Here is a 27,967-nt window from a genome sequence, read left to right as displayed (position 1 = left end):
AGCCAAGTCAAGTCTGTGCTGCACAAACAGGAGACTCTTGAGGCCTCAGCCCGGCCACTGTGCGCCTGTCTGCACCTTTGGGAACCCAGGCCGTGCCTCCCGCGTTGACCCATGGGCTCCTGGGCTCGGGGGCTGCCGGGCTGTGTGGAATGCACGCGTCACTCATGAGTGACCGGCAGGTCCCTCGAGCGGCGTCACTGCCCCGCAGCCACCTCAGGCCTCCTCTGCGTTGACCTCTTGGCCAAGCAGGTGGCCTGGCCCACGGCACTGACTCAGCTCACTCGGCCTCCCACCCTCCTCCTGGCGCTCCTCACGGTCGGGCCCCACATGTGGATGACCCTGAGCCCTCCCGGACTGTCGCATGGCACCCAGACCTGCACACCTGGGGCCCCAGAGCCTGCTCCTCCACCCTGTGTGCAGCCTGTGCTCAGCGTCGCCTGACGCTGACACAGCCCCTCCTGCGCCTGGCTGGGTGACGTGTTCCCACCTGGTGGTTCCGGCCACCCTCCTGGGGAGGCTCCACCAACAACAGTGTGCGCCTCGCAGAGCTGCAGGGCACCCTTCGTCGACACAGGGCAGCCCCAGGTTTTGCAGATGAGGAGTCTGAGGTCCAGACGCGTTGGGGCATCGAGGGGACAGAACCTACACCTGCTGGTCCACTTCTGACACCAGGGGCACAGAACCCCCAGGAGGAAACCCCAGGCTGAACTCAAGGTGTAACCACGCAGTGTAGAGCAGGTGTGTAGCCCTGCTGCTGCTCTCACTAATGCACGTGCACACGCGTATACACACACGCCCACACACATGCACACACAGCCCCCTCCGCCCATATCACGTTGCCTGCAGGGCCAGCATCTACCCCAGACACCTAGTCCTCACTGCCCCAAAGAGACGGAAAAGGACCTAAGTGACATGAGCGTCATCCCGCCATGAATTAGAAGCTGCTAGAAGGAGTTCCTGCAGCACCCAAGAAGCTCAGGGGAAGCTCCAGCAAAATGACGGAGGTACAGGAGGACGCGGTGGCATGGAGTGTGGCCCAGAAGTGACTGAGCAAACCAAAGAGGAGGGGGCCCTCGGAGCCCTTCTGTCCTCCGAGGTCAGTGGGAGGGAGACAGGGGTGGGGACTGGCTGGGCCTCAGGCACCCAAGCCCGTCCCGGCCAAGGCGGGGGGCCTGGAAGGTCAAGGAACATGGTGCTGGGGGCTGGATGCCTGCCTTCCTATTTCTGCTCCGACGCCAGCTTCCTAAAACGTCACTACGTCAGGAGGACAAGCTGCCGGGCGATGGGGGAGGGGGTCCCAGGTCAGAGAGGGATGCCCCCACCCCCGATCTGGGGGCTCAGGAAGACCCCTCTGGTGGCAGTGAGGAGAGGCGCGAGGGCGGGGGGATCGGGCAGAGGCGAGTGGCCCAGAGTGAGGGCGACACCAGGGCAGCCCAGGCCTGGGCTAGGCGCCATGAGAGCAGGCGCAGTGCTGGCATCCAGAACAAGTGCTCCTTGGTCCTTGTGGTCCCAGGAGGGGCTCCGCACTCTGCCGGGGCCTCCCACACACCGGGATGCTTCCACCTGGCATTCAGAGGCAAGTTTTGTTTCCAGAAGGAAAAATGTCTGGTTCGGGCAAGTGTGGCCACCCAGACGGCCGGGCCTGGCTCTGTCTGGGCACAGGCCAGTGGCGCCGATTCCAGGTGGGAACATGGAAAACAGCCTTTTTCCCAGGATGTGCAAGGTCCCCAGACCTGTGGCTCGCAGGCGGGGGGGTGGTGGTGTACCAGGAGCCGGGGAGCCGGAGAGAAGCAGAGGGGACGAGCAGTCTCGGGCCAGGCTGGCGGGGGCAGCGGAAGGTGACCTCAGCAGAAGTGTGGCCCGGCCCCCACCACTGAGGAGGCTCGGCGCCACCCGGCTGCTGCCACCAGGAGAAAGCAGAGCCCTCTCTTTTCACATTAATAGAACTTTTAACAGGTTTTTGGCAAACTGGCAAGAAAATTGCATGTAGCTCCTAATTGGTGACTTAAACGCCATCATGAACAAATAGATGCCTGTTCCTGCCTCATTATTTATGAGCTGAATCTGCTTTAAGACTCACGACTCCTCTTGGGCGGGGGCCAAACTTCCTGGGTGCAGGGCTTGAGTCCCTGCCCAGCCCCGCCCGCCGCACAGGCCCTCAGGGCAGCAGGGGACACGGGGAGGACGGGGCGTGGGCGGTGGGCAGGGGCCTCCCTCCCCCTGCACATGTACCCCGAACCCACGCCCACTCTCGGCGCCCCCAGGCCCCCACACACCAGGCCGTCCCGCTGCACTTGGGGCTCCTTCCTCCACTGCCTCCAACCAGCACCCCTATCTCCCTGCCCTCGGCACTCCCCGCCAGCACCCCGTCCTGGGCTCTGCTTCCCCAGGGGATTCTGCCCCTTCTGTCCCTGGGGTGTGAACACCACTGTCCAGCCTGACCAGTCCCTGCCACAGATCGCTGCTGGACGCTCAGCCTGAGCTCCATCTGACAGTGACCTTGGGGCTCCATCCCGCCCACTGCCCCTAGGAGCCCTGTCCTCTGACGGGCCCCACTCATCTGTGACTGCGATTGCCACCCTGGTGCCAGCCCTTACGCCCTGCGTCTCAGCCCTGCCCAAGACCTCTCATGCCAGTGCCCAGTTATGACCCCAAAAGGCCGCCCTCCCCTGCTGTCCTGGCTCTGAGGCCTACCTCGACCTCATGGGGTCTGCCTGGGGCTTCCCTCCATGCCTGCCTGCTCCCAAGGCCCCTGACAGCCTCGGGCCCTGACCTCGTCCATCCCGTGCTGCTCCTGGCTGGGTGCCAGGGCCTCCCAGAGACCTTGGCCCACTTCGGGCCCCTTTCCCGACCCCCAGCACCAGGGCCACCTCAGGTGACCAGGCCAAGGCTGGCCGGAGGAGCTGCTCGGGACACAGCATTCCTGCAGCCAGGAGCCAAGGGTGAATGGGCTCACTCACCTCATCGCTGCCTCTCCCCGGCACAGCCAGCATCCAGCGCTGCAGGCCCCCAGCCAGCACAGAGCCCCTGCAGAAGCCCACGCTCTCCAGGAGCACGGAGTCCACGACGGCGTTCCTGCCCTCCGCCAGGTCCCACACGCACAGCTTCAGGTCGCGGCCCTGGCTGCCAAAATAAGAGGAGACGGGCCGTGACCCTCCCAGGTGAGGATAAATGTCAGTGTGTTGTGGTCGGCCGGAGGCCACAGGACGGCAGGGGACACTTCCTGGGGAGGGCCTGGGGGCACCTCAGCTGAGGAAGGGCCACACGTGAGTCTGCAGCCCAGACGCCTGATGCCAGCTCACGCACACGGGCTGGCCTGGGGAGGCTGCAGACCGAGGCCCCGGGCGCCCCATGGCACAGGCCCCATGGCCCGCCTCCCGTGGTCTCCCTGCTGCTCCCTGTGCTGCCAAACTGTGGGCCCTCCACCCCTTTGTGAATTAACTGTGACCACCTGGCAACTCCACCCTCATGAATGTTCCCAAGTGCATTTAAAACCTACATTCACACAAAAACCTGTAAGCGAATGTCCACGGCAGCTCTGCTCACCAAACCGGACACAGCCCTCCAGCAGGAGGCTGATAACTCACCATGGAGCATCCGTCCGCACCTGACCTCGCTCAACACCAGAGCAGCAGCAGGGACACACAGCCACCCGCAGGAATTAGATGCCCTTTGCTACGGGGAGGAAGCCCGTCTGAAAGGCCACACACTGCACTTCCACCCGTGTGACCCTCTGGGGGAGACAGGGCCGCAGGGGCAGAGGACAACAGGGTCCTGCCCACAGAACTCGCCACAAAGAGTGAACTGTTCTGTGTGTGACTGAAAAAACCCACCAGGAGGTCAGGGTCCCAGGACAAGCTGCAGACAGAGATGAATGCCCGGCACTCGGTGCTCAGGGGAGAGCAGATGAGAGCCGACCTGAGAGACTCAGGAAGCGTGTCCTCTAGGCACTGTCTGGTTAGAGACAGAGGAACTGGACAGAGACACGGGACTCTGGCTGGTAGGTGTTCTCACAGGTGTGGGTTAGCAATCCTGAGACCCCCTCACACGTCCAGCAGGAGCAGAGCTGGACAGAGACGGATAGGAGTAGGGGCGGGGGGCCGGGTCACCAAGAAGCCCGGCAGGCGTTGGCCCTGAGTCAGAGACGTCGGCATGAGCGCATATCTGTGCAAACACAGACACAGACGGACAGACGCAGAGGTGCACACAGGGTGTACGCAGCATGGAGGTGCACACGGGGAGCCCGGGTTGCCCCCTGAGAAGACCCAGAGGCAACGACACCCCAGGAGTGACGAGAACACCCAGCGCCCGGTCTGGCTTCTTATCCCTTTTCCCCCAGACAGCAAGAGCTGGGGCAGGGTGGGGGGCCAAGATGAGTTCTAAGCACCCTGTAGGGCCAGAAAATAAGGAAATACTTTTAAAAATGCAACAAAGGGCATGTCCGAAGGACACAAGCACTAAAGTTGGAACAATCTGAGCAATAAAATAAATAACAGTAGAATGAAATTCTAACCCAAGAATAAAAGAAATCTCCACGAGCCCAGAGCCATGAGTGAACACATACATACACAGGGAGGAGAATTCCTATTAAACAGAAGAGTTCCAATGAAAGTAGAATGCTATAAAAGGAGGAGGAGAAACCCTCCCCGTGAGACCAGCCCAGGCACAGCTGGGGGGGCAGAGCCCCTGGGCGGACGCTGAGGACGGAGGAACGGGGTATCTGCAGCCCTGAGGCTCACTGTCTGCTGCGCGGCTCTGACGCTCACCAGAAATGTTCCTCGCTGGGCCTCGGGACTCATTTCCTAGGAGTCTGGGAAGCAGAGGGAACGGTCCCTGCCGGTGGGACACCATGGACACACCCTCCCCAGGTGGATGAGCCCCGCAGATGTCCCAGACCCCCGACAAGGGGACGAGAAGGGTTTCCTCCCGAAAGCCCACCTCCCCAGTCTGACCCCAAGAAACCCCGGGGCTGAGCCAACGTGAGGGTCACCCCACAGAACCGCTCTCCCGTCCTCCTCCCAAGGGGTGAGGTCCAGACAAACAAGGGAAGAAGCAGCAGCACAGGCCAGTGGGGACAAAGGGGACAGGACAGTGGGCCGGTCCTGGAGCCATGGAAGGGGACAGGAGGGCACGTGGGGCCCGGCATCTACCCGCACCGTTGGGAGACCTCGGTGCCGCGCGGATGGATGCCCCCCAGGTGGACCCAGGGCACCCAATCCTGATCCAGACCCCAGCTCTGTCTGGAGAACCGCTGGTGTTGGCAGGATGTGCCTGGATCCTGGGGAGCAGGAGTCGCTCGGCCTGAAGCGGCAGTGACGCAGGAGAGAGAGAACATGAGGCCTCTTGACACCGTCTCCGAGTGGAGCTCAGGAGAGAAGCAGCAGTGGGAACCGTGCTCTCACATGGAGGTGCCGGCCCCGGCCGAGGGCGGCCACACAGGGAGGGAGAGCCGGCCTGTCTCTAAGGAACCCCCAGAACAGTGGCTCCCTGCCTCCTTCGCCTGGACCCCTAACTGCTAACACTGTACACGCGCCCAACTGTGCCACCTCCACGCTTTCCCCCACAGCCAGGGACCCTGGCACAGCCCATGTGGGTCAGTGCCGGTCACGGAGTGGCGAGCTCGGGGCCCCGGGACAAATGCTGGGCTGGTCAGTGCTCACCAGGCCCTTGGACTGGACGGGCCACGCCTTTCCCTGTCCCTTGTATGTGTGTGTATCATCCCCAGGGTGACATCTCCACGTTTGGGGAGGACAGCAAGGGGATGACACTGCACACAAGGCTGACTGCCCACCCTGATCACCTGGACAGAGGCGCCCGCCAGGTGTGTTCACTCAAAGCCCCTCCCCCCACCGTGGGCACTTCTGGGAAAGACACTGTGACATCCGCCACCCTGGCCTCAGATGACCCAGCGCCTCCACCCACAGTGGTGCTGCCCGCCGGTCCTGCAGACAGTCATCTTCCACGTCCGCAAGGCACACCCACCAGACAGCGGGCTCTCGCCTCTTCTCTCCCCTCCTCCCATCAGTCTGGACTCACACATTCCTGTGTTACTGATGGGTCATCATCCACAGTTCTCATTGATTTTTGTGCCCTAACCATCCCAGACTGGCCAGTGGGAGCCCCTTCAAGGACACTGGTGGCCTCCGAGCAGCCCCACCGCTGGATCCGGGGGCCCCCAGCACCGGGAGGCCCAGTGGGAGTCTTCTCAAGCCTCGTCCACAACAGCTCCAAGTGGACAACCCAGATCTCCACCAACACAGAAAGGTGAGGAATCTGGGTACACACATCCAGAGAAATAAGACAGAAAGGCCCACACAACACACGGCAGCCATGCACACCCTGGCGGGTCTTGCAGACACAGAATCAGACACAAAGGAAGCTGCTCCATATCGTTCCATTTAGGTTAAAAAAAAAAAAACATAAAATGAGTCTATGCTTTTTGGAGATGCATATTCAGACGGTAAAGCAAGAATGAGGTGGAGGGGCTGCCTCCTGAGGATGAGGACAGGCCGCTGGGCGGGCGTGGGGCGGGTAGTGGCTGCCCAGGTGTCCACCCTTGACTAGATGGTCTGAAACTCGTCTTGTGCACCTTCCTGTAAGTACATCACGCCTCCCAATAAAGGAAGAAGGAAACAAGCCCACCCAGGCAGCTGTAGAGGCACAGGTGCATCCTCTGGGGTACAGGTGGGGCTGGGGTGTCTGCAGAGCCCTGGCTCCCAGCTTTGTCCTCCAGCCCCTTGACATGAAAGGGCACCTTCCCCCTCAAGGGCCACTTTGGAGGCTTGACTTCCAAACACAGCTGGGCCCCGGCCTCTAGTGCAGCATCCAAGCACCTGCGCGGTCTGCGCCTGCCTAGGCGGGGCCCCCACAGCACCATCCACCATGCACATGCGCAGGGTGCCCCTGGAGTTGCCGCCCCGCACAGCACCAGCCAGCTCTCCAAGGGGTGGAACTCCTGGCCTGAGGCTCCCCAAGGCCAGCCCAAGGTGCGCAGAGGAGCATGGGGCCCAGAAGGGCCTACACCTCGGCTCAAACCTCAGCAGGAAGTTTCCAGCAGCTTTGTGGGGTCCTCAGACACAGCATCCACTCTAATCATCAGGGAAAGAGCAAAGCCATGCGAGGGCCCCTGCAGTGAGGGGTGCATCTGGGCAAATGGGCAGGGAAGGAGCGAGGCTCTGAGACGGATGGACAAGCACACACACCCAGGGTACGGCCTCCAGGACTTCTGGGGCCTCAGCCACCTGCAGGGAGTGGGAGCAGCTTCAGTCCCACACAAAAGTGCTTTGAAGCCACTGGGGGCCCAAGAGGTCTTGTTTTCTGGGGACTGGGCTCCACGGTGCCCAGGTGTCCAAGCTCCAAGTCCAGAGCAGGAGAGCAGAACCGTCCGGGAGTTCTGGGGCAGAGGGCGCCCGGGAAAGCCCTCTTTGACTTGGCAGATTTCTGGCGGGGGTGGGAAAGCTGGGACCCCTGTACAGGGGCAGATGTCAGGGCCGCCCCAGACAGCAGTCGCTCTGGCTGCCAGGTGGCCCCCACTCCCTCCTGTCCGTGCCCTGCCCTCACCATCCCTCTCTCCAGGGGAAGGAGGGAAGCCCCCTGACTTACTCCCTCACCCACCAGCGCCCTCTTGCTGCATCCTGGCCCGCCTCCCACCTGGGGCCCCAGCCCGTCACCTCCACAGGACCCTCCCTCACTGCTGCCCAGCCCCCAGACTCCCCAGTCCTGGCCCACCATGGCGTCAATCTCCTCTGCCACGGGGCCAGACCCCTCGCTCTGCCATCTCCCACCCACCCACACTGGCAGCCCCAGAGTTCCACTGCCCTGGCACCTGCACGGCCTCCCAGTCTCCCCTGGGGCAGCCGCACTGGGCAGGGAGAGGGGCCCCATCAGCCTGGGTGAGCTTTAGGCTCAGCTCTGTGCCACCCTGGCGACTAGTCCTCCCTGCCTCACGGGAAGGTGGCTCCATGGCCAGGGAGAAGGCTGCGCTGCAGAGCAGCTATCAGGACACCAGGGCCCGCGACCTGCAGGAGGGAAGCGGAGGCTCCTCCAAGTACTGGCCCCCAGCCCTCGCCCTGGGGACCCCAGCAGGCCAGGGTGGGCTCGGACAGAGCCATCCTAAGCGTCCATCAGGCTCTTCTCAATGGGCACCCGCCCGGAAGGCCCACACACCCGGACTGCGCTGCCCTCGACAAGTCACCCGGTTCTGCCATTGTTGGGGCCGTCCTGCCAGCTGGGGGAGGCCACGAGGGCCTCCCTTGGAAAGCTCACGGAACCCCCCTGAAGGCCACAACCTGGCTCACTGCCACCAAGACTCACCTGAGGAGCTGGGGCCCCTGGGGCAGTGTCTGCAGCCAGGTCACACACTGGCCCCCATGGCCGTCCAGGGTGGCGACCACCCTCCGTGTCTGCAGGCTCCAGATGTGCACCAGCCCGCGCAGGGACCTGTTCAGACAAGCGCCAGTCAGGCTCGGGCATGGTGGGGAGCGGGCTGGACACCACACAGCCAGTGGGTCAGGTGCTCCAGCCAGCAGCTCCCAGCTCAGGGGACAGCTCTGAACACACAACCAGGGGACACGTGCTCCTCTTACAGGGAGGACGGCAGGGCCCTGGGCAGCCTCTTCTCTGGAGAGGCGGGGAGGCCTCCACTGACAGTGCCAGCTGCCTGGCACCTCTAACGGAGACCGTGTCCCTGCGTCCTCCACGGGGGAGGCCCAAGGGGACAGCACGTCGAGGGCTCTGAAAGGGCGAGTGCCCAGGTGATGGGCAGCCTGAGCCCCTTACCCCCTGACTTTACCCTGGGCCAGGGGTACTCACCCTGAGAGGAGCAGCGGGCGCCCCTGCCCCTGGGCTCCTTCGCAGAAATGCAGTGCGTGCACCGCCGACTGGGCGCCTCGGAGGACAAACTGGGGGTCTGGTGGTGGGAGCGGCGGGGCCGCCATGCTTGTCACCTGGGGACTGAGGAAGGGCGTGAATGACTCACCTGTCCTCCTTCGGGAAGGCACAGGAGCGTCCCTGGATGCTGCCCACCCCTGCACCTTCTGTCCCAACAGGTACCGTCCCCAGGCAAGGGCAGCAGTGCCCACACCCCTCACCAACTTGGGCAGGGTCCCACTCGTCCCAGCTGTCCACACACCGGGAGCACTCGTCCTGCACTCTGCCCAGGCCTCGCTCCAGCTTCTCCCTCGGGGGGCCCTCCCCAACGAGCCCCCCCAGCCAAGTCAGAGGTGTGTGGGGTCTCTGGTCTTCGTCACATGGGCTGCAAACACGGCCCGCCAGGTCCTGGTCCTGCTCATCACAACCTCCAACTGTTACAGCCACCCAAGGAACCATCCGGTGAGCTGCTCTAGGCCTCCCAGGCTCAGGTTCAAAGTGTTCCAGAGCCTGCACGCTGCCATCAAGGGGCAGAAGGGCCGGCACAGGGGTGTGTGGGCAAGGGGCGGGGCCCAGTTACCCGGCCACTCCCCTGGAGGGCTGCTCTCAGAGGACAGACCCTTCCTCAAATCACTGGTCCTGTGTGTAAGGCCTGCTGGGCCCACCCACCCCAAAGGAGAAGCTGCCAGGGTCCCCCCCGAGCCCACCCCAACCACGCCACCCCAATCTCACAGGCAGCCAGGGCCACGTCTGTCTGCCCGCAGGCCCTGGGCCGGGCCGAGGGTGCAGAGGGCACGGCTAGGAGCGGATCCCCCGGGAGCTGGGGCAGCTGGGGGGCCTCTTCTGCTGGGCTCTGGGACAGTCCCCACCCAGCCTGCACACAGCAGGGGGGAGGCGCCCACACAGCCGCCGGGGGGGAAGTGAAAGGGCCGGAGTGGGCCGTCGGGAAGGGGCTCCGGAGGCAGAGGGACAGGCCACCCCCGCATAGGCTCCCACCGTGCAGCCCCCCAACACACACACATGTGCTCACACAGGCGTGCGCGCGCGCACACACACACACACACACACACACACACACACACGCAGGCAGCACGGTGGCCCTGGGCAGCGCCAGCAGAGACCCAGCCCACACCTGCCACCTGCCTGCGGCCTGACGGGCGTTTCCAGAACCTCACCGCACCAGGCTCGCTCCCAGGTGATGAAATCAAGTCCTCCTCCACTGTTTTCCCCGGACGTAGGGAATAAACCCGTCATGTTGTTACAACAGCCGGACGCTCAGGCCAAGACGAAGCCTCGGCAATTAAGGGCTCCATCATTTCAAGCAATTAAAGTAAACACTTTATTTGAAAACTAATTAATTCTAGCTACATATTTTTCCCATGACAATACTCTATGATGACTTGATTTATGACGTCTAATTATTCTTTATTAATCTAATTGAGAATAATCGTATTATCCTATCTCCTGGCACCAGGCCGCCCGGTGAGCACGATGGCCGCCCACAGGCCTTGCCCCCCGCCAGCCTTGCCCCCCCTCTCCACTGGCCTGTCATTCTCCCCCCACCCAGAGGGCAAAGGAGCCTGAAACTTAATCCATGGAGCACAACTTTGGGTTCTGCGAGACACATTCCTTTAAAAATTAAAAAGAGAGACAGTCTGACAGCCTTTCCACCATTGCTACAAATGCCCCCAGAGCCCCCGAGTCCCGGCCCACAGACGGAGGACAGCCGCAGGGTTACGCCTGTGGAGGGGGGGACCCGGCGTCCCCACTACCCTGGTGTGGGAGCAGTGTGCAGTGTGGGCAGGGCCACAGAGCCTGCAGCTGGCCCTGTCCTAGGGCACCTGCTGCCCTAGGGACCTCGAGTCCCAGGTCCACGAGGGACAAAGTTTGAGCCCTCTGGAGGTGGGTAATCTCGAAGGAGTATCCCCTACGGATGAGGTCCCCGGGGCCATGGGCTCAGTGTTAGGCTGAACCAGAACCAAAGCTGTGCTCGGAGACTCCAGAATGTCACCGCCCTCAGCTCTCTGCCCCAAATCACAACACCTTGGGGCCCCCCAACTGCAGTCTGTGCATCTCTCAGAAGGACCCCTTCAACCCAGGCCTCAGTGAATTCACAGGAAAAACCCTAAGAAATGCCGGCTCCCAGCCAACACTCGTAAAAGCAGACAAGGAGGCCCAGCACTGCGAGGACCAGGAGCACCAGGAACCGCAGGCGCAGACCTGGATCCGACCAGAGAGTTCAGGTCTGTGAAATACAACGCTTCACGGCTTTAAAGAAATAAAAAGATGGAACTGAACGTACAAGCAGAGAGCATCACCTCTCAGATCTGGAAAATGACCTGACTGGGGAAAAGCTATTGGGAGCAGGAGATCTGCTGTGCCTACAGGTCGTTTATGAATCACAGAGGAAATGCTCCTTCATGAGGGGACACCGGGCTGTCACCACCGGCACCATCCTTGAAGCGGGCCACCCGCAGTAAACAGCCTGCATCACTCATCTCCCAAGGGCCCATCGCCGTCCACCTCTGCCAGCAACGTGCGGGAACCTCCAAACATACCCACCAGGGGCCCAGACAGGACACCCAGTTCAGACTCATGGCAAAGGTCAAGGTCAAGAGAAACAGCGAGAGAAACAGCAGGGTGACTCTTCTAAATTCAGAGACTAAAGAGCATGTCTACCAAATGCAACGTGTGAACCTTGATTAGATCCTGATCAGAAACGGGGACCACAACTGGAGGAATCTGAATACAGGCTGCAGATAATATAGAATTGGTATTGCTAAGTTTCTTGGGGAAAACAATGGTATTTTATGTAAAAGAGTGTCCTTATTCCTAGGATACAGTATTTTAGGGATGAAATGTTATGTCTGCAATCTGTTTTCAAACGTTTCAAAAAAAGAACCCTCGACCTGTGTCTAGCTACATACAAGTACACAGGCAGAGAAGTAAAGCAAATGTGGCAAAATGCCCGCCGTCGGTGAACACAAGTACTCACTACTCCACACTTGCCACAAACCCACACGGGACTTGTATCCAGAATAGATAAAGACACAGATCAATACCATAAAGAAGCAAACACCAAACGTTAAATGAGCAAAAGACTTGAACAGATGTTTCACAAGAAACATAAATACCCAACAAACATAGGAAGAGATGTTTAACCTAATTAATAATCTTGGAAATGCCTGTCAAACCCTATTGTGAAATAACTGCACTCCTAGCAGATTAGCCAAAAATTAAACAGCCTGGTAAATGCTGACCAAAATGTGGGGCAACTGCAGCCGTGTACCACGTTGGAGGGGCCTACATGGAAACAATCACCGTGGAAAACAATCAGGGACCACCTGGCACGCCCTATGACTCAGCAACCCCACGCTTAAACACCCTAAAGAAATTTGCACACTTGTACACAAAGACTTGTACAAGAGTGTTCATAGCAGTATTGTACATAATAATAAAAACTAGAAACAACCCAAATGACCATCAACTGCAGAATGGGATGCTTCTGGCACATTCATATGACAGAATACTCCACAGAACTGAAAATGAATAAACTCCAGTGTCACACGGAAGAAGTTCAAAATCATGATTTTCTTCAAAAGACATTAAGGAAGTAAAAAATGAGCCTAGAAACAAGGATAAAATAGTTGCAACATATATCTGATAAAGGACTCATACTCAGAATATGTGTCAATAAGAAAAACAAGTTAAAGTGATTCCAAAAGGCTGAAATTAAAGATAGACAAAGGAATGTCAGGCAAACGGAAACAGTAAGAAAAAAGGAGTTGAAACACTGACATCAAAATTTAATTCTAGGGACTTCCCTGGTGGTGCAGTGGTTAAGAATCCGTGTGCCAATGCAGGGGACACAGGTTCGAGCCCTGGTCTGGGAAGATCCCACATGTCGCGGAGCAACTAAGCTCGTGCACCACAACTACTGAAGCGTGCCCGCCTACAGCCTGTGCTCCGCAACAAGAGAAGCCACCGCAATGAGAAGCCCGCGCACTGCAACAAAGAGTAGCCTCCGCTCGCCGCACTAGAGAAAGTCCGCGTGCAGCAACAAAGACCCAACATAGCCAAAAATAAATAAATTAATTAATTTTAAAAAAAGTTTAATTCTAGCCAAAAAGCATCAGATTTGACAAAGCCAGACACTTTCTAATACTAAGCTGTGGTTCACAATGAATGTATGAACATCTATGTACTAAGTAACAGAAACAACACCTTTATAAAGCACAAACTACAGGAGATGCAAAGAGGCACAGAAAAAAACTCACTAGTAATTGGAGAATGTAATATACTACCGTCAGTACAAGTCAGACCAAGTGACAAAATAAGTAAGGAGACAGAAGACTCAACAAGGTAAACAGTATGGAACTGTAGGGAACTCCACACTCTGACAACAGACACTACACCTTCTCCTCAAGGGCACATGAATGCATTCTCTGTGATCATATACTGCGTCACAAAGGAAGCATCAGTAAGTTCCGCAAAGAAGAAATATTAACATTATAAACAATATTCTATGATCACAGTGCAATTAAACCAAAAAATTAACAAAATAAAAACCAAAAAGATCTTTCCAACTAAAAATTTTTTTAAATTTATTAAATGACTTCTAAGTAAAAGGGGAAATACTTAAACCACAAATTTTTTTTAATGACAAAACATTACATACCAAGATTCATCAGATATATTTAAAGCTTTGGTCAGAAGAAGAACAGAGATTGATATCACTTATCATACAAAAATAGCAAATACAATATTAGCAAACAAAATACAACATCAAATTAAGAACATAATACATGCTGACCAAGTGGAATTTATCCTAGAATGCAAAGTTGGTTCAATTAGGAAATCCATTAATGTCATACATCATATTAATAGATTTATGAAGAAAAAGCATATGATTATCTCCATAGATGCTGAAAAAGCCTTTGACAATTCAATACCCATTTTTAATTAAAACACTTAAGCAAACAGAAACTGATGGGTTTCTTAAAAATGATTATAATACACACACACACACACACACACACCCTCCTTAGTTCTAAAGCCAACACATTACTTATGAAGAAATATCGGAGGTATTTCTATTAAGATCAGGATACCCACTGTCTACACTACTAGTCAACATTGTATGGGAGGTTTAAGCTGATTCAGTTAGACAAGAAAAATCAATTAGAGGCATATGAATTGGAAAAGAAGATGTTAAATTCTCTTCCAGATGACATGATGGTATACATTGAAAGCCCTAGATAATCAATGATAAAACAGATCCAAACATTAAAAGAACAGGACTCCCCTGGAGGTCCAGTGGTTAAGACTCTGTGCTTCCACTGCAGGGGTCATAGGTTCGATCCCTGCTCGGGGAACTAAGATCCTGCATGCTGTGCGCCATGGCCGCGGCCAAAAAACAAACAAGCAAACAAACAAAAAAACAAACATTAAAGGAAAACTTCAGTGATAGTAGCAGCAAATAAAACTAGCAAAGAGAACTCAACAGCTTCCATGTACACAAACAATAACCCATCAGAGAAAATCCCACTTACAATACCAACTAAGAAGATAAAATACTTAACAATAAATTTTTTAACTTTTGCACGTCAAAAGAGATAAAAATCAAAGTATCTTTAAAACACATAAAGTCTTCAAAATTAAAGAAGGACTAAATACCAAATAGAAAATTGGGCAAAAGACATGAATAGACAATTCACAAATGAAGAAATGAAAATGGCCCTTAAACATAAGAAAAGATGCTTAACCTCACTCATGGAGAAATGTAAATTAATACCACCTTAAGAGGCTTCTGGTCCTGGCCAGGATGAAGCAGGCTCACTACAGCCTCTCTCCTCTCTATCTGGCCGATTGCAACTAAAAACTCTAGACAAAATATAAACAGCAATTACTTGAAAACTCTGAAAACTGAACAATAGCAGACAGACTTTGGAGGCCAGCAAAAAGTTGGAGAATTGATCTGAATGGGCACAAGCTTCCTGCTTTTATTTTTATGTCTTGGGGCACTGCCTTGAGGGTGGGTCCAAGTTGCACTGCTGCAAGGCAGTGGTGGCTAAAACTTGGAGAGACACTTTTTCTCTGCACTGAGATTAGTTTAAGTCCTAGATTGAGTTAAAAACAAGAAATATAGTCAAAAAGCCAATAGAATCCTAGATTCTAAAAAGTTAGGGTTCGACTCCCTGATGGCCTGTGTTTCTCTTCTCTCTTGGCCCTGCCCCAAAGATGGGCCCTGGACACGGAGCTATGTGGAAGAAGTAACTCTGAGAGACCCCTGTCTTTCTGGCCAGAGGAACCATGGAGAAAGAACCCTGCCAGATCCTATGTGGGTATGAGAATGGCAGAGAGGAGAGAGCTAAAGAAAAAGATCCCTTAATTCTGTGAATAAACCCACAAAAGCCCCAGGCTCTTCTCTGAGCTGCATACGTGTGGGATAGACCCAAAGCAGCACCAGCTTTAAGACCTGAACTAGGACCTAAACCACTGCCCAAGTCTCAGGCTGACCCCAGAGTGGCTGGTGAGTGGGACAGACCCAAAGCAGTGTATAAAGAGTCTTGAAAATGGAAATGAGAGTAAAACTGTAGCCCACAGAGGGTGAGACAATCTAACTGGGTTGAACGCCTGTTAACACAAAACTCAACATTCTCCAGAGGACCCAATGTAATACCCGGTCCAGGGTATGTCTAGGATACAACACAAAATTATTCAACACACAGAACCAGGAAATGAGGTCAATTCTCAAAGGAAACGACAATTTACAGATGCCAACCTCAAGACAGTTCAGATGTTGGGAATATCAGATAAGGGGCTTTTTTTTCCCATAAATTTATTTATTTATTATTTATTTTTGGCTGTGTTGGGTCTTCATTGCTGCGCGTGGGTTTTCCCTAGTTGCGGCGAGTCGAGGCTACTCTTTGTTGCGGTGCGCAGGCTTCTTATTGCCATGGTTTCTCTTGTTGTGGAGTACGGGCTCTAGGTGCACGGACTTCAGTAGTTGCAGCACACAGGCTCAGTAGTTGTGGCTCGTGGGCTCTAGAGCGCAGACTCAGTAGTTGTGGCACACAGGCTTAGCTGATCTGCGGCATGTGGGGTCTTCCCAGACCAGGGCTCGAACCTGTGTCCCCTGCATTGGCAGGTGGATTCTTAACCACTGCGCCACCAGGGAAGTCCCAGATAAGGGTTTTAAAGCAGGTTTTATGATTATACTCCATGAGGCAAAGGTAAACACACTTGAAATGAATGAAGGAGAGTTCCCAGCGGAGAGAAAAATTTTTTTAAAAAAAGGAAGTTCCAGAACTAAATAATACAATATCTGAAACAAAGACATTCAATAATGGAATCATGGATGACAAAGGAGAGAGTCAGTGACATGAAGACTGGTCAACAGAAATTATCCAATATAAGATCAGAAAGAAAAAAGACTAGAATAAATGATTAGAGCATCAGGGACTGCAGAATAATAGAAAAGGTCTAACATTCATGCATGGGAGTCTGAGGAGGAGAGGAGATGGGGTAGGAAAATTACCTGAATAAATAATGCCCGAAATGTCACGAATTTGGGAAAAGACACAAATGTATAAATTCAAGAACTCAATGAATCATAAGCAGGATAAACTCAAAGAAAACCATACTCATATCATAATTAAACTGCTGAAAAATAACAGCAGTAAAATCCTGACAGTAATGGCACATTACACATAGGGAAATAATCATCTGTGTGAACGTGAATTTCATATCAGAAACCATGAAAGTCAGAAGACAGTCGAACATCTTTAGAGTAAACAAAAGAACTCTACATCCAGCAAATTATCTTTTGGGAATGAAGGCAGAATAAAGGTATTTTCAGGTGAAGGAAAACCAAGAGAACTTCTTGCGGGAAGAAATCCTCTAAAAGAAATATTAAAGAAGGTTCTACAGCTCAAAAGAAAGATCAGAAAGAAATGTGGAACTCCAAGAAGATAGAGGAAGAGAAATAGTAAACATAAAAGACAAATTTCCACCTCTTAAGTGAACATGTATATTGTTGGGGTTTGCAATCTGACAGCTATAACATTAAGGGGGGAGGGTAAGGGGACCCATATGGATGTAAGGCTTCTACTAACTATTAAAAACATAATATATAAGAGATATAGACAAAAAGCTAACAGAAAATTTAAACAGAGTATTTGAAAATATCCAAATAATCCAAAAGAAGGATGGAAAGAAGGGACAGAGGGCCAAAGCATCAGGAAAATGAGAAAACAAAATGGAAGACCTAAATAGAACCATAAAAATGACTACAATAAACATAAATGCTCTCAACATGCTATTGTAAGACCCAACAACTATAAGCTATTTTTAAAAAAGCCTGACTGTAAATTACCTAGAAGAAACCTACTTTAAATATAAAAACATAGAGGACCTCCCTGGTGATCCAGTGGTTAAGACTCTGGGCTCCCAATGCAGGGGGCGTGGATTCGATCCCTGGTCAGGGAACTAAGATCCTGCATGCCACACAGCGTGGCCAAAAAATAAATAAGTAAATAAAATAAAAAAATAAAAACATAGATAAATTGAAAGTAAAAATATAAAAGAGATATACTATACAAATGACAAAAAAAAGGTGTAATGGATACATTATTATCAGACAAAGTAGACCTCAAAACAAGGACTATTAACAAGGAGAAGAAAACACACAATGACACAAGGCATCAATTCATCAAGAAGACATAAAAGTCCTAAACATGTACTCCGCTAACAGCAGAACTTCACAATGCATGAAGGAAAAACTGATGGAAATGAAAGCAGAAGTAGACAGATACATAATCACAGCTGGAGACTTAAACTCCTCCTCAGGAATCAACTCAACAAGTGGCCAGAAAATAGTACAGGAGACCTAATACTACTATCTGTCTACTGGACTGAGCTGACATGAAGTGAACATTCCACCAACAGAACAACTCATACTTCTCAAATATACATGGAACGTTCATCAAGATAGACCATATCCTGTGTTTTAAAACAAACCTTAAGGGCTTCCCTGGTTGTGCAGTGGCTGGGAATCTGCCTGCCAATGCAGGGGACACGGATTCGAGCCCTGGTCTGGGAAGATCCCACATGCCACAGAGCAACTAGGCCTGAGCGCCACAACTACTGAGCCTGCACTCTAGGGCCTGCGAGCCACAACTACTGAAGCCCACATGCCACAACTACTGAAGCCCACGCACCTAGAGCCCATGCTCCGCAACAAGAGAGGCCACCGCAATGGGAAGCCCGCACACCGCAACGAGGAGTAGCCCCCACTCGCCGCAACTAGAGAAGGCCTGTGCGCAGCAATGAAGACCCAATGCAGCCAAAAAAAAAAAAAAAACCTTAAAAAATGTAGAGGAACCTTTGTTACTATGTGAGGTGACAGATGTTAACTGGACTGATCATGGCAATCATTTTGCAATATATACAACTATCAAATCATTATGTTGTATACCTGAAACTAATACAATGTTATATGTCAATTATACCTCAAAAAAATGTAGAAGAACCAAAAGCTCACAATGTTCTCTGACCTTATGGATTTAACCTGGAATCAATAACAGAAAGACAACTGGAAAAATCTCCAAATATTTGGAAAACAAACAACATGCGTTTAAATAATCAATGGGCCAAAGAAGAAGTCCCAACAGAAATTGGAAAATATTTGAACTGAATAAAAATGAAAATATAAAATATCAAAACTTGTCAGATGCAGCTAAAGCAGGACTTCGAGGAAATTTATAGCATCAAATGCCAAATTAGAAAAGAAGAAAGAGGGAATTCCCTGGTGGTCCAGTGGTTAAGACTCCGTGCCTTCACTGCAGCTGGCCTGGGTTCAATCCCTGGTTGGGGAACTAAGGTACCACAAGCCTCATAGTGTGGAAAAAAAAAAAAAAAAAAATTAAAATAAAGGTTTTCTTTAAAAAAAAAAGAAAGAAAGAAAAGAAGAAAGGTCTCAAATCAATGACCTAGCTTCTACCTCAAGAAACTAGAAAAGAGAAGAAAAATAAGCCCAAAGCCAGGAAAAGGAAGGAAATAATAAGGTCAGAAAAGAAATAAATAAAACATAGAATTGTAAAACTACAGAGAAAAATCAGCAAAACCAAAGATTGGTTCTTTAAAAAGATCAATAAAATAGATAAATTGCTAGCTAGCCTGACAAATGAAAAAAGAGAAGAAACAAATTATAATAATGGAAGAAGGGTTATCACTACAGACACCACTAACTTTAAAAGGAGGATAAGGAAATACCGTAAACAACTCAGTGCACATAAATCCAACAACTTAGATGAAATAGAAATTGAAGACCACAGACTAGGGGGTTTCTAGGTCACCTAGAAGAAATGACCCAAATAGCCCTATAGCGACTAAAGGGATTGCATTTTTAGTTAAAATCCTTGCAAAGAAAAGAAAACTCCAGCCCACATGACTTGACTGGCATATTCTACCAAACATTTAAAGAGAAAATAGCCCCAGTTCTATATAATTTCTTCCAGAAAACAGAAAAAAAGGGAACATTTCCCAATTCATTTTGAGGCCAGCACGATCCTCATACCAAAACCAGATAAAGACAGTACAAGAAAAGAAAACCACAAGCCAATACCCTCATGAATACAGATGTAAAAATCCTCAAAAAAAATGTAAATCAAATCCAGCAGTATATAAAAAGAATACACTATGGGGGCTTCCCTGGTGGCCCAGTGGTTAAGAATCTGCCTGCCAGTGCAGGGGACATGGGTTCGAGCCCTGGTCCAGGAAGATCCCACATGCTGCGGAGCAACTAAGCCCGTGCGCCACAACTACTGAGCCTGTGCTCTAGAGCCTGTGAGCCACAACTACTGAGCCTATGTGCAACAGCTACTGAAGCCCGCGTGCCTAGAGCCTGTGCTCCACAACAAGAGAAGCCAGTGCAATGTGCACAATGAAGAGTAGCCCCCGCTCGCCACAACTAGAGAAAGCCTGCGCGAAGCAACAAAGACCTAATGCAACCAAAAATAAAAATAAAAATAAAATAAATAAGTTTAAAAAAAAAAGAATACACTATGACCAACTAGAGTTTATTTCAGGAACGCAAAGCAGATTCAATATTCCAAAATCAATAGAGATAACTCCATCACATTAACACACTAGAGAAGAAAAAACACAAGACCATATCAGCTACACTGATACAGAAAAGGCATCTGGCAAAATTCAACATCCATTCATGATTTTTAAAAACTATCAGTAAGCATGATCCACAATAGAAAAACGGATAAATTTCATTTCAAGAAAATTAGAAACTTTTGCTCTTTGAAAGATGATGTTAAGAAAATGAAAAGACAAACTACAGACTGGGAGAAAATATTTGTAAATCATGCATCCACAATATATAAAGAATCCTCAAAATTCATTAGGAAAGTAAAGAAAAAGTAAATAAAAACAGAAAGTAAATTTAAAAAGAAATGGGCAAAAGATGTGAATAAACACTATAGCCAAGAAGATATGCAAATGGCAAATTAGGACCTGAAAACATACTCACCAGCTTCGGTCATCAGGGAAACGCAAACGAAAGCCACAGTCACGTGCACTACACGCTTATGGGAGCGGCCCACATTAAAGACTGACCACACCCCTGGCTGCTGGGAAGCACGTGAAGCAAAGGAACTCTCCTATGAATATACTGGTACAATGGCTTTGGAATAAAGTGTGGCTGTTTCTCCAAAAAAAGTCCCAAACTGGGAACAATCCAAACATCCATCAAGGCTGAACAAACGGTGGTACACCCATCTTCAACAACAAAGGGGCACTGATCACGCCTCCCCACGAATCAACCTCAAAATCCTATATCGACTAAAAGCAGCCAGAAAAAAAGAGTAAATACCCTATTCTATTCACATAAAATTCTAAAAAGTGCAAACTACCCAGTAGCGACAGGAAGCAGATGAGTGGCACCTGGGGAGGGGCGCTGCAGGGAGTGGGGAGAGACCTTACAAAGGTCGAAGGTTGGGAGCAAACCCTAGGGATTCCCTAAGGACAGCAGGTACATTCATGTCTTGGGTATAGTGATGCTTACACAGGTGTTGGAACTTATCAAATTATCCACTTTAAATATGTGCACGTTTTAGTATATCAGTAATATTTTTAAAAACTCAACAGCAACTAAACAAAAGATCTGAACAGACGACACTTCACCTATAAGGTGTACAGACGGCAAATAAGCACAAGAAGATGCTCAGCATCCTCAGCCTCTAGGGAAATGCAAATGAAAACAACACGGTTCAAATGAAGAAGACAAACCCCCAAGGAAGCCAACGGCCGCTAAGCCGCCGGTGAGGATACAAACTGCACACACGCCCTGGATGACAGCCCAGCAGGTCCCTGGAGCACAAAACAGCCGATCGTCAAGTTGCCAGCACTCCACCGCTGGATATTTAATCTAGAGGAATGAAAACATATGTGCAAACAAACACCTGTACCTGACTGGTCTGTTCTATTCAGAATATCGCCCGAATGCGAAATGACAACACACTCTTGAGCAATAAAACAGGAAGAAAGTATTGATGAACGCAACACAATGGACGCCTCCCCAGAAAATCAGAGCGAGTAACAGGCTACATACTGCTTGGCCCTATTCACACGGCATTCTGGAAACAGCAGGGCCAGGTAGACAGCGTGACTGGAGGTGCCGGGGGCCAGGGTCAGGGGTCAGGGGTGGGCTCATGACCAAGGGGCAGCGAGAGGAGGGCTCTGACCGTGGAGCGGTTTCTGTACATGTGTTGGGACTCCCTGTAAGTACGTGTCTTAACAATCAGTCCTGATCCATACTGTGAGTTCACAGTGATGAAGGAAACGACTGAAGAAATAGACCAACGGGGAGAGCAGACAAATCTGAGCAGAATTCCAAGTGACCTGCAAGGCGGTGGAGCTGGACCCCTGACTGCGAGGGTGTGCGTGGAGGCAGCCCTCCTCACAGGGGAGACCCGACAACCGCCACCGTCCAGGCGATCAAGGTCATGCTGACGGCACGTTCCCTGGGTCTGATGTGGTGCAATGGCCCTTTATCTTGGAGGTCTTGCTCCTAGAAACCCAGACCCCAGGCTAATCTCGAGAAACACACACGGCAAATCCCAGCGGAGGGTACTCACCTCGAAACTGTCTCGGGTGTCACAGCCCAGAGGGACCCAAGGGGATGTGACCAAGTGTCACATGGTCCTGGCTTAGGTCCTGGAAAAGGACACAAGAGAAAAACTAAGGAAATCGGAATAAGCTCCAGACTTGGGTGGATCACAGTGCTCGAGGCTGTTCATCACGGGACGACCGGGCCGTCCCCACGCACAACGGTCGCAAGGGGAGGGCACCAGCACTTTCCAGGCACGGGGCAACCACTGGGCCGCCGCCCTCCTGGCCATTTTTGAAGAGGCTATTTTTCAAATAACATATATTGAACAATATTTGGGGGCTATTTTTTCTTGACCTACAGTTAATGGTATTTGATTTACCACTAAGGTATTATGAAAACCCAGTTTCCTGCCTAGATTTTTCTGGCTTTAGATACAATTTCTCATTCCAGTTAAGGTGACTTTAAACAGATTTAATGCCAATTTTTAAGTGCTTCTCCTATTTGAAGTGATTTCCCATCTTATTTTTGCCCTAATATAAATAGACTTAAATCCATCAATAGCGCCCCCAACACAAGGTTGTCAGTACTCAGCTAAGCAATTTACTGGTAACTTTTATCATCTTCATGCTCATCGTTACTCCCAAAGCAGAGCAGCACCAGGGAAGGAAGATGATGACCCAGCAGTCCCCTCTCTCTCATGCGGCATGGCCATTCTAGTAGGAAAACTCTGAGCTGGCCGGTCCTCCAGGCCAGGAGGCACCGAGACCCAGTCCCTCTGCACCTCCCAGGCCACACCTGGATAGGCCATCCTGAGCAGGCCCCATCGCCCTCCACCTTCCTGATCAGCTCAGACCACAGCAAGGCCCAAATCCCAGAACTGGCCCCTGGAAGTCACGTTACAGACGCGGCGGCCCGGGGGCGGTCCAGGCCAGATCACTGGGAAGCCTCCTGCTTCACAGCAGGACATGGAGGTCTGACCACCGCCCCTCCCCCATCTCTGAAACGCAGGGAGGTCCAGGGGAGTCAGCACACAGCGCGTCAGCAACAAGCCCACGACACAGGACAACCCTCTAGGTAGTCAGCCTCTCGTCACCAAGGTCCCTGTGGGTCAGCGTCCCGTCCACGGCGCTGGCTCACTGGGTGAGGGCGGCCCAGTGAGTGACACCCAGGCTCCCAGGAGTGGTCCCCCAATAAGTAAGGCCGAGGACACAGCCCCCTCCGAGGAGGCCGGACTGGCCCACAATGCTGTGGAGAAGCTGCAGGTGAGACAGGGGACAGCCTGCTGGGTGACAGCCCTACCCTGTTCCCTGCAGCTCGCTCCCTGGGCCAAGGAAAACGCACCAGCCGCCCTGCCCTCCTGCAGACTGCCAAGCGTGGGCCCAGCCCAGGGAGGACCTGGCCCCAGCACCAGCCCTGGCCCCCCCGCCCCGCCCCCGTGCCTGCAGAGCCCCGGCCAGGCCCGGGTGCAGCGGCAGGTTTGCCCAGGGAACTCAAACTTCACAAGGAAACCATCTCTGGAGTGGGCTCTGCGTGGCTATTCGGAGTCAAAGGCGTGCTTCATAGCCCTCCTGAGCCTGTGCACGGCCAGGGCCCCTTCCCCTTTGAAGCCTCTGGTGAGTGATTGAAGCGTCTCCTTTCTGAGGGGCAGATAGCACAGTGTAATCTGACTCTAAGCCCCGGGATAAAGGTAGTTTGTTTCCTCTCAGCCTTTCTGTCAACACCTCCTCAGTAATTAGCCCTAATTATTACCAAGGGCCAGCCTCCCATTCGGTTATTAAATCAGAAATAGTATCGTGGCCGGGCATCTGTCAACGCCCGGCTGGCGACCTTGGATTCACTGAATCCTCTGTCAGTATCCGTGGCTTCAAAGATGCGGATCCTGGGGAGGGGTTCCGGGGAGGCAGCTCCCTGGCCCGGGGAGGGGGTGGGGAGGAAGACAGTGTCACAAGCGGCCCCGTGCTTAGCGGGCCTCAGAGCCCATTGGGGAGGCGGGAACCGGGCACCATCCCTACACTGCCTTCCCCCAACCCAGCCATGCCTGCCTCCCAGGGCCTGATGTGACCATGTGTGTGTGGGTGGGGGGAGACCAGGAACACCCCCATAGCCCTTCCCCAGGCCTGCCTGCCTCTGGCACAGCGTCGCCCAGGAGCCCAGGTGGTAGCCTCAGTTGTGCCCGGTTGCGCACGGCCTGAGGCTGGCAGGCCCGTGCTGGCTGTTCTGCAAGTGCACAGGGAAGACTCCTGAGCCCAGCTGGCAGGAGCCCCCTGAGTCCCGACTACAGCCTACCCACCCCACCCCCCGTGGGCAGGGCACCTCCCCGTGAGCAGGAGGGTCCACAAGCAAACTCGGGGATGGCTGTGGACATGAGTTTCCGAAGTGGAGCTGAGTGCTGTGCTCCTGAGGCCCGGGGAGGACAGCCACCCACCCGTCCTGGGCCTGAGCTTCTTGTTCCATCCAAGAGAAGCAAGTCACCTGCTCCTGCAAAGCCTGGGAGGGGCGCTGCTCCCTCTGGCAGGATCCACTGCTCAGGCAGCAGCAGCGCTGACCTCACCTCCCTGGGGCAGCATCCCAGGCCCTTGGGCAGCTGCCAGCAATTCGTGTGAAGCCCCTTGGGGGCTGTGAATGTCCCTTCCAACTCGCCCCGTGTTTGGGGAAGATGGCCACGGAGGACCAGGCTCCTCCGCTGGGGTCAAGGTCCACATGATGTGATGGGTGCCTGGGCAGAGGTGAGCACAGCCTGTTCTCCCCTAAGCACCTCTGCGGCCTGACCAACACAAGGTACGAAGGGCTTCCTACAGCTGAGGGCTTGGAGGCGCCAACTGGACTCCTTGGGATGGAGGGGCAGGCCATCCTTGCCGGGCCAGGAGGAAATGCCAGGGTGAGGAGCCACTGGTCCAGGAGCTGGAGATGGCAGGAAGGAAGGCCACTTGGGCGTTCTCAGCCGGCCTGCCCGGCACTTGCAGGCTGGGGTGGGACCGACCAGCAATGGACTGCCGCCCTGGTTGTTCCCGGTGAACGCACAGAAAAGCTCCATGTTTTACAGGAAGTGGGACCATTCCCAGGCACCAGCACTGGCCTCTGGGTCCCACTTCTGCCAGGCGGGATGGTCCACAGGGGCCAGTTCCCCAGGGCTGACAACAGTGCCCAGACGGCCCTCCCCAGGGCCTGGGACGGGGCCGATGCCCGCAGGCTGGTGCCCAGGAAGCTCCCGTGAACTCAGTCCCACTTGGAGAGGGGCCCCTAAGCATGGTGGTGGTGAAGGGCGTTATCATTTGAGGGCTCTTGGGGGCCGATGTGGCACTCCCAGTGGCCAGCAGGCGTCCCTGCACCGTGGCTGTACTTCTGCCATCCGCACAGGCAGGTGTAAGGGCGCGGGCTCACTCCCGACCGCTGGCCCAGGCCGGCACTGCTCGGACGCACAGGTGGAAAGCAGCCAGGGACGTCCCTCTTCACCTTTTTACGGCCCCGCCAACAGGGAGACAGGGCACCCAGGGAGAAGGAACGGGCTGTCAAGGGCGCCCTGCAGGCCAGGAGATTCCAGAGTCACATGAAAGGAATAATGTTTAAACTTGGGAATATAGAGTAATGTCTTCGAACCCTCTGTAGGGGTCCCAGATACAGAACAACTGGGCACATCCTGCTCGGGGCTGGAGCAGCTCTGCACACAGGGGCGACGTCAGAAGGATGCTCACGACAGCACTGCCCAAGACTGCAAAGATGGGAAACAAAGAAATCCACGTCGGGCGTTCTGATGGCCCAGCTGTCTCCCCCAAGTTCCCATGTTGAAGCTCTACTCCCAGCACCTCAGACGTGGTTGTGTCCAGAGGCTTCAAAGAGGGGATTAAGGTTCAATGCGGTCATATGGTGGGCCCTGATCCAATAGCACCGGTGTCCTCATAAGGAGGCGAGGACACAGACACACTGAGGGAGACCGTGGGGGTACACACAGCAAGGTGAGGAGCCTCGGGAGCAGCCAGCCCTGCCAACACCTCGATCTCGGATGCCCAGGCTCCAGGACTGGGAGGAAGCACCTCCTGTCGCTTAGGCCACGCAGCCTGAGCAGGTGCGCACGGGGCATCTCTCCCCACGGCCCACGTGGCCCCCCTCATGGCTGCACAGCTGTGTCCCGTGGCTCAGCGCTGAGGGCCCCACCCACTTCGCGGGAGGGCGCAGCGGCTTCCTCAGGCCAGGGGAATGGAGGTGAGTGACGCGCACCACTAGTGGTTCACAGCGGTCCTTCCCCAGCCTCTGCGGTCGTGGAGAAATGTAGCCAGTGAAGCCCTGTCGGCATGGCCCGAGGGACCACAATGGACGGGGTGGCCACAATGTGGAGGTTCTGTTCCTGCAGCACACTCGGCCCGCCCTGACCAACACAGCGCCAGCAGCCTGGTGACCGCACTCCTCGCTGCCGGACCTCCAGGCTGTTAACAAGGCGGTGACCCCCACTGGGCCCTCAGCCCTACCCCGCCCCCTTGAGGACCGGTGATTCCGATGGCTCATGGTTCAGCCGAGACCGTGGAGTGAGCAGCCGCCACTGGCACGCGGGCCAGGGTTCAGCGTGCCCAGAAGCCTCCTGCGGTTCCCGGCACCTAGAACGTCTCGAGTCCTGGAATCACAGCAGAAAATCTGCCCGTACCTCCCCATGGTGCTTTTGTGACTTTTTACCGTTAAATCTTTAATCCACCTGGAGCACGGCTGGCACAGAGTGAGTTTCACTGTTTTCCAGACAACTGACCAGCTGCTCCAAGTCCTCTCACTGAATGATCCACTTTACCCCCATTAATTGGAAACAGCCCTGCCAGAGTGAACTAAACCCCTGTATTTATACGGCTTTATTTCCAAGTTCTCTGCTCATCCTTCCACACCAACTTCCACGTCCTTTCGTTCCTGCAGCTTTAAAAAATGTTCTGTATCTCACAGAACCTCGTCCTCAACACTTCCGGTGTTAGAAGTTTCCTTGGACACGGGCGCTTTACAAACCTTCCCACAGTGCCCACCGTGTCCCAGCTTTAGAAAATGAGACCTCCGGGTATTTCCAAGGGAAGCGAGGGACAGACACAATGGTCTGGAAGGCACGCCCCAGCACAGCCCGCCTTGAGCACATCCAGCAACCCTGCCAGGCCCAGAGCACCTCCTCCGGGTGGGCTGCCTGCATATGCAGAGCCGGGAGTGGCCATGACCCAAGGGCCCTTCTGCCACACACAGCAGAGCCCCCTCTCCTGGCCCTCTGTGTTCCTTCTCCCCCCCAGAGGAGAGCAGCTGAGTCATCACATCTGCCCAAAGGCAGGGCACAGTGCCAGCTAAAGATGGGGCAATCACTTTGCGGAACCATAGGCGCTGCCTGTCTGGAAGGCCAGCGCCCTCCCACCCTCTCCCGACCCCAGGAATGGGTGACCTTGCCCTCACAACTGAGGCCTGCCCCCACCCCCCGTCCTTTTCTTCATGGCCAGGTCACAACAACAGAACCCGTTTTCCACAGGTCATCTGTCCAGTCTCTCCCCAAAGCCCCAAGGCCTACCGTGGCAGAGCTGACCCTGAGGTATGCTGGACCATAACCCGAGCCTGCAGGAACCGTCTGGGGCCCAAGGGGGAAAAGGCCCCCAGTGAGACCGGGGGTCAGAAGGGAAGATGGCAATCTTGGGCTGAGGGAACTCACTCCAGGTCCACTAAGTGGAGACGGGAGAGGCAGCCTGTGCAGAGGGCTGCTGACTGGGCCACCCGCCACAGAGGGCGGCTCTGGGGCCCCAATGTTGCCAACGACACCAGACCCACAGGTGGGCCAGGCCACAGCTGACCAGGACAGCCTGCAGGAGGGGGGCCCGGGCCTGAGCAATAGCATGGGGGCAGCAGTGTGACCAGGCTGGGCTGGAGCATCCAAATTTCTCCACTGGATCAGAACCAAGGGTACACACTGATTTCTTGTCAGCTTGTTTCACTTCGGGGCTATATCAGCTTCCCACCTACTTCTAAGACTCG

The 27,967-nt window shown here is 53.6% G+C and overlaps 1 protein-coding gene across 3 annotated transcripts in view; it reads right to left on the bottom strand.

Moving 5' to 3' along the window:
• Positions 1–27,967, bottom strand: part of GNB1L (G protein subunit beta 1 like) — a 55,115-nt gene that overhangs the window by 22,403 nt on the left and 4,745 nt on the right. For 2 of the 3 annotated variants that reach the window (XM_082355178.1, XM_082355180.1), the window contains 4 exons: positions 22,017–22,095; positions 8,812–8,952; positions 8,314–8,439; positions 2,961–3,123 (listed from right to left, as the gene is read on the bottom strand). In XM_082355178.1, coding sequence (XP_082211304.1) covers positions 2,961–3,123; positions 8,314–8,439; positions 8,812–8,936 — 414 coding nt within the window. In that variant the 5' untranslated portion in view covers positions 8,937–8,952; positions 22,017–22,095. The remainder of the gene's footprint in view (positions 1–2,960; positions 3,124–8,313; positions 8,440–8,811; positions 8,953–22,016; positions 22,096–27,967) is intronic. The other variant, XM_082355179.1, reaches the window with a different exon arrangement.

This window comes from Balaenoptera borealis, assembly GCF_965194805.1.
Source record: "Balaenoptera borealis genome assembly, chromosome: 14".
Taxonomy (NCBI): Eukaryota; Metazoa; Chordata; class Mammalia; order Artiodactyla; family Balaenopteridae; genus Balaenoptera; species Balaenoptera borealis.
This window is presented reverse-complemented; position numbering and strand designations above follow the sequence as displayed.